The sequence below is a fragment of the Stegostoma tigrinum genome, chromosome 23 (genome assembly GCF_030684315.1).
Source record: "Stegostoma tigrinum isolate sSteTig4 chromosome 23, sSteTig4.hap1, whole genome shotgun sequence".
Lineage (NCBI taxonomy): Eukaryota > Metazoa > Chordata > Chondrichthyes > Orectolobiformes > Stegostomatidae > Stegostoma > Stegostoma tigrinum.
The window spans coordinates 38352761-38365918 of NC_081376.1; the positions used below are offsets into that span (position 1 = coordinate 38352761).

The 13158-nt window shown below is 43.6% G+C and overlaps 1 protein-coding gene across 3 annotated transcripts in view; it reads right to left on the bottom strand.

Annotated features, from left to right (window-relative positions):
- Nucleotides 1-13158, bottom strand: part of pkd1a (polycystic kidney disease 1a) — a 179607-nt gene that overhangs the window by 73297 nt on the left and 93152 nt on the right. For all 3 annotated transcript variants that reach the window (XM_048551749.2, XM_048551750.2, XM_048551751.2), the window contains 3 exons: nucleotides 7845-11473; nucleotides 3255-3392; nucleotides 859-1002 (listed from right to left, as the gene is read on the bottom strand). In XM_048551749.2, coding sequence (XP_048407706.2) covers nucleotides 859-1002; nucleotides 3255-3392; nucleotides 7845-11473 — 3911 coding nt within the window. The remainder of the gene's footprint in view (nucleotides 1-858; nucleotides 1003-3254; nucleotides 3393-7844; nucleotides 11474-13158) is intronic.

Consider the following 13158-nt stretch of genomic DNA (forward strand, 5'->3'; position numbering starts at 1 on the left):
CAATGATCTTGCTTTCTTCCTTGCACATGATTTTCCTTAAAAAAGCCTACCATTTGAAACATCCACTTACATGGCCTTTTGCCACGTCAGGCAGCAGATACAGAAGCTTGAACCCACGCACATGCAGGTTCAAGAACGGCATCTTTCCTTTTGTTATTAGACTGATGAATGGACTCTCTAATTTCAAAAAATGCTGTCCTTGCCCAGTGCACGCCCTGTTTGATGTAACCTGTATGCCCCTGTCTAGCTTTATTCACTCTATAATCAGTACGTCCTTGCTTCCTATAACTTGCCTGTACTGGTCGTAAACAAAACTTTTCACTGTGTTCAGATACATGTGACAATAAATCAACCAATCAGGTACAATAAGCTCTTCCAAATTGGCAACTGTTTGTGAAGATGTGGGCAGTGTAGGTGCAAGCAGGTTCATCTCAGCCATCAGGCTCAAATTGCAATGCTGGTTGGACGTATTTCTGGACTCTTCAATAAATAATGATCTGCCTGGAAGAATACTGTTCCGTCCCAACAGTCTTTGCGTCCTACCTTGCCAATTGCTCCCAAATGGGCAATTATTTACCCAACAATGACAATTAACGTTTGCAAATATAGAGATTGAGGGATTGGAACAAGAGAAATTAAGTGAGGTGGACTCAAAGGGTGTTATTGGACCAGAGTGCATTCTCTTCTGCACTTACCTACACCATCAAGAGTGGTTTCTCAAAAGTTCAAATTCATTCCCCGACACCTCCCTTGATCAACTAAAATAGTTGATTCACTGCGAAATGGGTCATTCGCGGTTTCTAACTATACCCCAGTAATTCTGTACTAAGTTAGAAGCAGCACACAGTTTGCTCTTACCACATATTGCGGACTACTTTCACAGTTGCTGCAGCTTCCAGACAAGGAAATATAAGAGCTTTTGCTCACGCCATAGACCTCCTGTGCTTTACAGGAGACACACTCCAAGGATACCAGTGGTGAGCTGCCCCCCTTCACCGAAATCTGTCAGGATGAATTTTAAAGAAGTAGTTCATCACGTGGAGAGAATAGCGAAGCTATCATTGTTTGCTTTGCTTAAGAGAAATTTTAATAGAGATATCAAAATGAATGATTTTGACAAAGCAAAACAAGGGGTCAGTTAGCTTAGTTGGCTGGATGGTTGGTCTGCAATTCTGAGTGACACCAATGGTAAGAGTTCAATTCCCACATCAGCCAAGGTTACAATGAGGTAGATAATAAAATGTGAGGCTGGATGAACACAGCAGGCCCAGCAGCATCTCAGGAGCACAAAAGCTGACGTTTCGGGCCTAGACCCTTCATCAGAGACTCTCTTTCTCAATGTCTCCCCTCACCTTAGGTGTAGTGACCCTCAGCTTGCACCCACCAGTCGTTTCTCTCTGATAGTCCTCTGGAACTATGACAATTTTACTTTTACAGACACAATGGGCTAAATGGCCGTCTTTCATCCTGTTTCAATTGATGCTGCGTATTTAAGCACGAGCAGATATCTAAGTGTTAGCCATTGGTAAGGTGGTGGTTACTATTTCAATCAAGATGCTTATACATGCTATGGCACATCTTCTGGACTTTCTAGCCCAGAAGTAGGGATACCACTACTGCATCATAAGACTTCTCTAAAATAAGGATATTATCCATCTCTCTAGAGATTTTAACATATAACCCAGGCTGTCACTTCAGGGTCGTACTGAGAGCCTGCAGCACTGGAGTGCTGAGATGTTAAAACAACTGTCCTCTCATAAGGTTGCAGAAGACATCTAGCATTGTTTTCAAGAAGACTGGGAATTAGTATTATAGTAATAGTCATAAGCACAGAAAAAGGTGCTTCAGGCCATCAAGTCTTCACCAGTCAAAACAAAGCGTCTAACTATTCCAATCCAACTTCCCAACACCTAGCTCACAGCCTTGTATGCCCTGCTCAAACACCAAAATACTTCTTAAATGTTATGAGGGTTTCTGCCTATATCACCTTAGTCAGTAAGCTCTAGGTTCACATCACTCCCTAGGTGAAAATATTTTTCCTCACAGCCCCTGAAAATCTCCTGCCCCTGGCCTTAAATTTATGTCCTCTGGTCACTGATCCTATCTCCAAGGGGAAATGTTCCTTCCTGTCCACCCTATCTATGCCTCTCATAATCTTATACATCTCAATCATGCCCTCTCTCAATCTCCTCTGCTCTAAGGAAAACAACATCTCTCTAGAGATTTTAACATATAACCCAGGCTGACACTTCAGGGTCGTACTGAGAGCCTGCAGCACTGGAGTGCTGAGATGTTAAAACATCTGTCCTCTCATAAGGTTGCAGAAGACATATCTCTTCTGAATTATACTCTCCACCCCTGGAAACATCCTGGTAAATCTCCTTTGTACCCTCTCCAGTGAGTTCTTCTCACAATCCTGGCAAACTGTTTAGTTTTTCATACAACAGTTTTATTTGTTATTGAGGCACACTGATAGTTTATGCGGTGCTGCCAATATTGGTCTTTCAACTAACATTATAACCAGATTATCTGGTCATTATCATACTGCTGTTTGGAGGATGTAGACCTGCACTAATTTGCTGCCACTTTTCCTACATTATAACAGCAACCACACTTCAAAACTACTTCTAAATGTCTGAGGTTGTGAAAAGTGCTACAAAATTCAAGGATAGTGGGAACTGCTGATGCTGGGGAATCTGAGATAACAAGGCGCACAGCTGGATGAACACAGCAGGCCAAGCAGCATCAGAGGAGCAGGAAAGCTGACGTTTTGAGTCTGGACCCTTTCTAAAGAAGTTATCACGAAATTTAAGTTCTCCTTTTTTCTAATTTTCTATCTGGGTTTTGCTAAAATCATTTGGTTAGCTCAGTTGGCTAGATAGTAAATGCGTTGTTCAGAATAATGTCAAAGACTTGTTACAGGTGAGGGGGACTTGGGACCTCCCACCCCATTCTACCCCTGAGGGTGAAAAACAATACCAAATCGCCTAAGACAAACAATGGCAAGAGAAACATTTCAGGATGAAATGTCAGCAGATAATGAGGCAAGACCACCTTTGGGCAAAGTATTCATGAATAAATCAGTTCCTTTTTATCACGAAGCCAATGTGTTTTGGTGACACATTACTGAATGAACAAATTCATGACAGCAATTGACAACTTAAGCGCTAAAGTAACAAAATTAGTTAACTGCAGAAGACTGCAAGAAAACCCTTTGTAACTGAAATATGGCTTTCTAAGGCACTTTTACTTACATGTTGTTTGACTGACTGGGGTTCCCGGTTAAGTTTACTGACTCTCAGACAGCATGTGTAGGTTGTATTCCGTTTCAGTTCTTCCCTGGAAATAGAGAAAACACTTCCCTTGCCAGATACATAGCAGCCAGGAAGTTCCTGAAGGCAAAAAAGTAGGACAGCGATTACTCTAAGCCAGTTGTCATTGCTAAGTCCATCCTACCAGTACTGGAATTACAACAATGCATGTCTCCTCCATAACCACCATGACTACATGTAGCAACACTCTGAAGCCATGAAAGGCACCACAAAAAATGCCCATTTGTTATTTCTCCTCTCACTTAAATCATTATTTTTCAAGCTGAATGCCACAGAACAAGATGTCAGATTTCTGGTCATCTTTTCAAAGTGATATGTCACCACAAGATGACAATGAAGGCAGTACATTCCATGACAGACATCATTTGTATTGAAACCTGATATTCCAGGACGAGTTTCCCCATAATAACAGAAGATTTCAACTCATCCAAGATGTCATTGCAGACTAAGTTACTTGGAGTATCAGCATAATGCATGGTGGGTCATAGCACTGGATCCCAATTTGGCAATTCTCCACTTTAAAATTCCATCCTATGATCTCTTCACCTCTTCTCCCGTCTGTAACCTCTCCCAGCTCTACACGCCTTCCGATAGAGTCATACAGCACAGAAACCGACTCTTCAGTCCAACTAGTCCATGCCCTAAACAATCCCAAATTAAACTAGACCCACTACCTACTCTTGGCCCATATCCCTCCAAACTTTTCTTATTCATGTACTTATCCAACCAAATTCTAAAGACTGTAATCACACTCACATCCACCATTTCCTCAGGATATTTATTCCACACGTGAACTACCCTCTGTGTGAAAAATTTGCCCCTCATGTCTTTTTTAAATCTCTCTCCTCTCATCTTAAAAATATGCCCTGAGTCTTGAAAATCCCCATCCTACAGTGAAGACAACTACCTTTAGCTCTATCTATCCTCCTCATTATTTTATAAACTTCTGTAAGATCGCCTCTCAACCTTACACACTCCAGTTAAAAAGGTCCAGGCCAATCGAGCCTTTCTTTATAATTCAAACCTTTTATCATCCTGGAAGACCTAATCTGAGCTTTCTCCAGCTTAATAACATCCGCCTATAACCGGGTGACCAGAATTGGACCAGAAGAGGCCTCATCAATGTCCTGTTCAACCTCAACATGTCTTCCCAACTCCTATACTCAAATGACTGAATAATGAAGACAAGTGTGCCAAACACCTTTTTAAGCACCCTGACTGTACATGAGTCAAATTTCACAGAATTATGTACCTGAGCCCCTACATCCCTCCATTCTGAAACAATTAACTGTAAAAGCCCTACCCTTTGTTATACCAAAATGCAATACCTCACATTTGTCCAGATTGAACTCAATCTTAGAAAATCTTCTTCACAGGTTATAATGCCACCAATTTTGGTGTAAAATCTGCAAATGTACTAACCATGCCTTTTATATTCTCATCCAAATCATTTATATAAACGAAAAACAAAATATATCTACATTCCTTCATTTCTGGCCTTTTGTACTTGCCGATTTTCATCAATCTTGTATTGGTGGCAGTGTCTCACATTGCCGGAGGCCTATTCACTGGTATTCCCTCCTAAACATATCAACCTCACTCACTCCCTCCCTCCTCGTTTAAGTCATTTCTTAAAACTATCTATTCAACAAAATTGTAAATCCTCTTCTTTATATATCATCGATGGTGTTGCTATCCTATTTTGCTCCATAATCACTCCTGTATAGGGCCTTGGTAAATTTGCTGTATCAAAAGTGCTACATAAATGCAAACTATTATTGTTTAGCTTGCTGTGTCTCACATCAGGATTCATGAATTAAATATTTAACTGTATATTGAAGTGATATTTGGAACTCCGTTCAGATCTTTTTCTCAATAAACAAACCCTTTCTTAATAGTGCAAAATGTATCCTTTCATCCAAAATATGTTTGTGGTGGTGCTGTTGTTCTGAATAGGAATTTGTATCATTGTCTTTAGCTTGCTAAATACAATAAAAACTTTCTGGTGTTCCAAAACTTCAAAGAGCTGCAATATCACGATCAGGAACAGGAAGGAAAACCGATACGAGGATAGCATGCAATGCTGGCAGATGTGTTTAAGACCAGAGAGCATAAATTTAAGGGGTGATTCAGAGGAGATCTGAGAAAATCTTCTTTTTGTTCAAAGGGTGGTAGAAATATGGGATGTGCTGTCTGAGAGGGTGGTGGCAGCAGGTACTTTTACAAAACTCATGAATCATCTGTATAAGCACTGAAAATGCCAAGGCACAGCAGGATCAAGTACAGGTAAATGGGATTAATGCAATTTGGTGTCTGTTAGTTGGCATATACATCGTGGACCATAAGGCCATTTCTATGCTGTATAATTGCATAATTTGATTTGAAAGCATTTTTTCTGAAAAAGTACCTGGTATTTTTCTTAACAAGCTTGGAGTACACTTGACCAGCTTAATATACATTTAAAATTAAGGACAGACCTTTACAAAATAATCAATATTGAGATCCTTAATATCGAGTGGAAGTGGGAAGGACACAAAGATTTGTAATGAGCCTTCAATTAATGAATATTGTTATGACGAGGTTCAGGTCAAAAGGATGAAAAGTATATGAAGGTTGGGATAACACCGCAGATATTACCGTAATTAAAAGAACGTTACCCACATCTTGCCCATCTGAAAATAAGAAATGCAATTTTTCAGCAATCCTTTCAACAATATCAGTCCTGAATCAAGACCATAACATAGAACATATTTTTACTAATACCATGGTATCTCTAATCTTTCTCAAAAGTACGAGGAATAATTAATGAAATAACACAGTGTGGAGCTGGAGGAGCACAGCAGGCCAGGCAGCATCAGAAGAGCAGGAAAGTTAAGGTCGAGAGAAGGGTCCTGACCCGAAACATCAAATTTTGCGCTTTTCCGATGCTGCCTGGCATGCTGTGCTCCTCCAGCTCCACAGTGCTTTATCTCTGACTCCTGCATCGGCAATTCTCATTATCTCGGAGAGGATTAACTTATGACATACTTTCTTCAACAACAGCTTCTCCCTAGCCTATGATTCCACAACCTAAAAGGGGCAGCACGGGCAAGGAGACATCAACACTTCCTAGCTCCCCTTGTGACACATATCATCTTAATGTGGACACGTACTGTCATTTCCCCAGCATCACTAGGCTAAAATCCTGAAACTTCATTACGATATGTGGGTGCATCGGCACTACATGGACTGAAATGGTTCAAGGCAGATCACAGGTCAGATACAGTGGGGTATAAAATGCTGGCCTTGGCAGCAACCCTTATATCCCGCCAATAAATTTTTGTAAAACTTTCAGCAGCTTTCAAAAGTGAACAAAAGAAAATTATGCATCCCTCTCAATTATGTTAGGCTAACAGACATCAAGAGGATTCATTTTACAGGGATATTCATTAGCCATGGGCTAAATAACTAGATAGCCTTGGAGAATCTAAATTTTAGTTAGAAAAACTCCATTTTTAAAAATTAAAACCTGTAATATGGCAAGAGAGGAGTTTTCATCACAGAAATACACTTTTCAAGTTCATGTGACAGGATTCCTGAATTTCCTTCAGATTTGAAGTAAAATTGCATTTACGTGCACAATCAGACACTTTAGCTTTATTGATCCCTAGAAAAAAGCTACATTAAATGCTTTCAATGTGAGTTACAATTAAATTTCAGGGGTCACATCTTGCTTAAATGACAGTAATTTCTGCAGCCTACAAAAAGCAAGCTGTCAGTAGCTAAACATTAAAGGAATAAGTTTACCTATGTTAAAAATGTGTAACTCCTATTATCCTTTACATTTTGAAACACTTCCTTTTTCAAAGTGAGCTTGTCAGACTGGCTCATGGCATAAAAATGGAGACAGTAGACAAACGGAGGTAGTGCTAAGTGATTTTCTGAATGATTGTGATTACGAGGACAGGTGTTAGATAAAACTGAACACGGATACATTGGTGGAAATTGAATTTTACAGTGAATGAATTGACAGGCAAGCTTAGAAAAAGACCCTGGATAACTGCCTCATCAAATTCAATGACAAAACAATGAGGCAAGGCAGCTGGAAATGCAAGTGGACGGTCAAGCAGACGACATACCTCCCGAGGCCATACTACAGCTCTGACAGTGATAGTCTATATTTGTAGTATTATCCTGAATTCTGCTCATCCCTTGAAAAAAATACGTACATGCACTGTCTCCAGGACAGAGACAGAAATGAAACTGATCTCCTAGTGTAAGGAGGCGTATACTAGACTAAAAGGTACAGCATAATAAACAGGCCATTCAGTGAGTATTGGTCTTTACACTTCACAAGAGACTCCTGCCTAAAATTCTTTTCTAACTTCTGCCTCATGCAAACCTGTGAGCATAAATTAAAATTAAAGCCATAAATTAAACATTGCTTTGGTCTAGGCTTTATCTTGCAACAAAAAGTTACTGTGACATTTGGCTTGAAGACGAGGTACTTTGGAATTTATAACAGAACCTTACCAGACATGAATATGTACACAACCACTCATAGTTCAAAGGTGTTTGACTGTCAGCTGGCTGGTCAGGATCATAAGACTTAGCACCATCCATCACAAGATCCTGCTTTGTGGACCATGACCTGTATGTTCCTCCATCAATTACTGGGACAAGTGCACTGGGAATGACCGTTACGATGGAATGTGTGATCTTTACATACAAGGTACCCTTAAATGAAATAGTAAATACAATGCAATATCTTCCGATATCCAACACCAGGTTGGGTAGGAGCAGTCGAGGTCTCTTCAAGTCGACATGTGCAAGTTGAACTTCATTCACTTCATGCAGACTCAGGCAGTTTGCGGTCTTGTAGATCTCCCATAAATATTCCACCTGATACTCCGTGCATCCTCGGAGGTCAATATCTGCCTCCAAGTAGTTTCTCTGAGATCGCTGCATGGTCTCACTAAGGATCATGTTGACGCTGGGTGGATCACATTTTAACAACAGGATAGTCACTGTGGCCTGTGCAACATAGAAGCTGACCAGGTTGGATGCATTAACTTCTACCAGGTAATCTCCAGGATGCAAATAAGAATGGGACACAACTGATGTGTTTGCAAAGTTAATTTGAGACCCATCTCCAAACTTCCACATGAAAGTTGCTTGGCTGAAACTGGGTGTCACAGCAAGACTCAAATGGACTGTTTCATTGACTGCAGTGATGGATGGCATCACTGTAAGCCTAGCCTTTAAAATCTGATTTTGTATCAGGATCTCTGCTGTAATGCCCTCCACAGATACATTGTTGAATGCTTTTAGGAAGATGCTTAATCGGCCTTGCACCTTTGGTGTGTATGAAACGTTTTGCCCAGTGATAACATCAGAAAAGTCTCCCAACATAAAGTGCCACTGGTACATAACCTGAAAGCCACTGGATACTGTAGCACTAAAGTTTTTCATTACACCTGTAGGGATGGCTTGCTCAACACAATTCACCAGCCTTAATTCTGCGACAGGTTCCTGCACGTGAATCTCAGTGCTGGTGTATTCACAGCTCACTTGATTCTCTGCCTTCAACGTTATTCTGTATGTTCCAAGTTGTGAGAAAAGATATTTGTAGTTTGTGCTGTTTAGCAGTGTCGTAATATTATCAACACATAACCAAAACCTGGCATCCGTCCCAGAGGACACCTTAACCGTAAAAGTCACATCTTGGCCTGGTGCAACTGCCCACTTGGAGGCTTCGAGCTGAAGCCCTTGTATTTTGTCTTGGACTGTGAAGTTCAATGAAGCTGTTTCCCAGCTTACATCATTCGAGGCATTTAAATTGATGTCATATACACCAGGTAAAGGGAATGATTTATTTATTTGCTGGCCAAACTCTTGTTCTATTTTGAATGGGAGAGTCCAGAGCCAAGAGACGTTGGTGCCACTGGATATGCTCCCCTGGAAGAACACTGTTGTGTTAGTGGCTGCGTAACGCTGGTTGGCTGAGAAACCTACAATAATCATCACATCAGCCACTGGCTCCTGGACACGGATCAGTAGGGTTGCACTCTGAGAACTAAGCTTATTTGATACAGTGACGTTAACTTGCTTCACACCTGGACTTTGGAAACTGTAACTGATAAAAGGAAGATGGGTGGAAACTGTGGCAATTCCATCCAGGGCCCAACAGTAAGTCACCTCTGTACCACTGCCCATGATGAGGGTGATGTTGGTGGACGCGTTCACTGCTGCTGTTTCTGGTGAGGCCCGGAACGAAACAATTTCAATGGGCTCCAAGACTGTGACTGATCTGTTCACAGTTATGACCCCCAGAAGGTTGCTGGCCTGAAGGACAATCGCATAGGAGCCCACTTCCAAGAAGTGTATTTGAGAGGAGGCGGTGTGAGCAGTCAGTATGACTAAGTCCTCCCGCAAAACAGTCCAGTTATAGGAGACCTCAGTGCCAAACCTGATTTCTGCTTGGAACCACAGTGTTTGGTTGACCGCCAAGCAGCAGTCCTCAACCAGGTCACTCAAGCTGACTCCCAGCCCTTGGATTTCTTCCAGTACATGGATCTGTACGCTGGCCTGCTCAGAGCTCACTCCGTTGTCCGCGAGTACCGTCACGTTAAAGACGCCGGCGCCGGTGAAAGCGTGCGAGATGCTGGCCGATCCTTCGGAGGCCTCGCAGCAGCGGCAGAAAGACCAGGAGTACAGCACGAAGTCGCCTTCCTGGAGGGTGGCCTCGAAGCCCACGGAAGCGTTCACCGGAGCCACTGTGGTGTTGGCTACGAGCTGCAGCTGTCGCAGCGGCGTTTTCACAGTGACCTGCTCCTCCTTCAGGCCGTGGCTGATGGCATTCGAGGCGGCCAGCCTGACTCGGAAGAGGCCGGCATCAGCATACGAGTGCGAGACGTTGTCGCTGGTGCCGTTCGTGCCGTCGCCGAAATCCCAGCTGTAGCGGACCTGAGTGCCGTTGCTCACCGCCAGGAAGGTGTACGGCCTGTGCACCACCAGGTTGGCCAGCGACTGAGCGCCGTGCACGATAATCTGGAGCACGGTGAGTGCATCCTGAACCTGCACCCAGGCACTGCCATCACCCCGGGACACGTTGTTGAAGACGGTCACGTTGACCCAGTGCAAACCGGGCTCGGTAAAGCTCAGGTTCGCCTCCCTGCCATGAAACTGAGGCTCAAGCCCAGCAGATAACTCCCACAGGTAGGTGTAATGGCCCTCCGGTCTGACGTCGACCCGCCACGTGCCTTTTTGGCGCGCGGCGAGGAAACTTCTGGAAGGGCTGACAGTCACGTGGCTGATTACGGGCTGCACGCAGACGTTGGAGTAGTAGTTGACTTGGTTGACGCTGCTGGACACCACCAGGTAGAGCGGGAAGTCTCCGCTCCTCGTGTAGTTATGGCTGGCGCTAGGCTCGCCCAGCACCGTCTGGTTTGGCGAGCCGTCCCCGAAGTCCCAGAAGAATACGTAGCCGGCCGAGTCGCCTGGCGTGTAGGCAGTGAAATTGACGTCGAGCAGCTGGCGGACGCAGCCCGCCGGCTTGACCCTGCAGACCTGCAGCACGAAGACCCGGACCACCCGGGTGGCATTGGCGGCACTGACCGCATTGCGGGCGGTCACTGCCACCGTGTAGTTGCCCACCTCGGAATAGGTGTGGTTCTTGACCGAGGAGCTGGTCGTGGTGGGTGCGCTGCCGTCCCCCATGTCGAAAATCCAGAGCAGCCGGCTGCCGGTCCTGACTGAGGCCTGCACGATGGTGGGCGCAGAGAGTTCGGTGGGGCTGTTGTCGGAGATGTGCAGCTCAGAGATCTCGTCGAGCACCTCCAACCACCGGTAGGTGCTGATCATGCTGATCACATTGCTGGCCTGCACGGTGACCTTGTACCTGCCTGCCTTGGCGAAGGTGTGCGTCACTCGGCGAAGGTCTCCGGCCAGTTCGGTGGAATTGTCCCCGAAGCTCCAGCTGTAGGTCACCCCGCGGGGGGAGGGCAGCAAGCTGGCCTCGAATTCCGCAAGCTTGCCCGTCGACAGGACCTCGCTGCTCACGTTAATGGACAAGTTGCTGAGGTAGCTGTAGATGATCAGTGGGATGAGCTGGCTGGCGTTATCGTACTTATCTGAGACAGACACCGTGAGGTTGTATTCACCTGTGGGGCAGCAAACAAGACACTCGGTTTTATTTCATGTTCAGCTGAAGTGATGGACTCCCCACCCACCCCCGTGCTCCCTGCTTCCCTCTTGCAGACGCCAACTCGGAGCTCAGTTAGCGCAGAAATTGCTGGAAAGGCTCAGCAAGTCTAGCAGCATCCGTGGACAGAAATCAGAGCCAATGTTTTGGGTCAGAACCAAGCACTATTCAACCCAATGTGCTATCTCTTTAAAAATAAAACAGAAGAACTGAGGCTGCTGTAAATCAGGAATAAAAACAAAGTTGCTGGAAAAGATCAGCAGGTCTGACAGCATCTGTGAAGGAAAAAAAGAGTTAACGTATCCTCAGGAAGGGTCACCGCACCAGAAATATTAACTCTGTTTTCTTCTTCACAGATGCTGCCAGACCTGCTGAGCTTTTCCAGCTTTGTTTTTTGTGCTAACTCTTTGTAGGAGTTATCAAACTAAACCCAGCCACCTCCACTTTTTCTGTAGCTCCTTGCAAATGTTTTCCTGAACTTCAGCCAGTGGACAAACAGGGTGGGATACATGCAGAATGGGAATTCCCCTTTTAATGAAAGTGGCTGGCAAACACAAATTCCAGTTGCATTTTCCAGTTATGTACAATCCTGTGATTTTTGTCTGTCAGTTGTTATTTGTGTAAAAGAAACCTATCCCTTTTTATTTGAGGAAATACTTGGGAACTTCACAGGGTTAGGGCATTCTGAGGCGCTTTACAGCCAATGAAGTCTTTTAAAATGTATTTACTTTTTGGAGTATAGGAAACTGAGAAGTCATTTTGGGCATAACAAGTTTCAACAGCAAAAATAAGATGAGTAAATAATTTATTTTAAATTAGTGATGTCAGAGGGATACATTTTTTAAAAAATCAGCCAGTATAAATCAATGGAATACAGTAATTACATCAATGATGCCTTTTTGGTTTAGGAGAGTGTAGAACATAAAGGAAATGGGGCATGTCATCTATCTATGGGCTTGCCCAGTTGTTGAGGACTCTGAAGGATGACAGGTTCTGATACACTTAGCACACAACTGAGTTGGTTTGGGGAAAAATCAGGATTGTTGCTGTAATGTATCCTGAGGCTGAAATTAAAATGTTTGGGGCTTCAGTCAGAGTTGACTGTCTTGCTGCTATCAATTCACCTACCCACTTGAACTTAAGGATTTCCCTTTTCTGCTCACAATCCTGACCTCTGCTTGCTCTCTACTCACTCAGTTCCACCATTTCAGTCATTGTTCCTTTGCTGTTTACAGCTGGTCTTTGTGAGAGAGCTCTGTGGAGCAACAGTAGTGCCCCTACCTCTGGACTGGTAGCCTAGGTTCAAGTCCCGACTGCCCAAAATATGTGTCATAACGTGTGAATAGGTTGATTAAAAATGTCTTGTGCTGCTCTTGAATGTTTCTAAAAACCACCTTGTCTCTCTTCATAAGGTTATAAGAAATCGTAGGCCATTTGGCCTGATCAATTCAATTGTGCCATTCAGAAAGATAATTTCTGATTTGTGCCCTTCATTCCCCCTCCCACCTGTTCCCAGTAACTCCTAATTTCCATATCAGTCAAAAATGTGTCTAATTCATCCTTAATATAAAGATAGAGTCCAGTGATATCTCTGGAACAGAATTCCAAAGACTGATGAATCCCAGGAAGAATAAATTTTTTTTT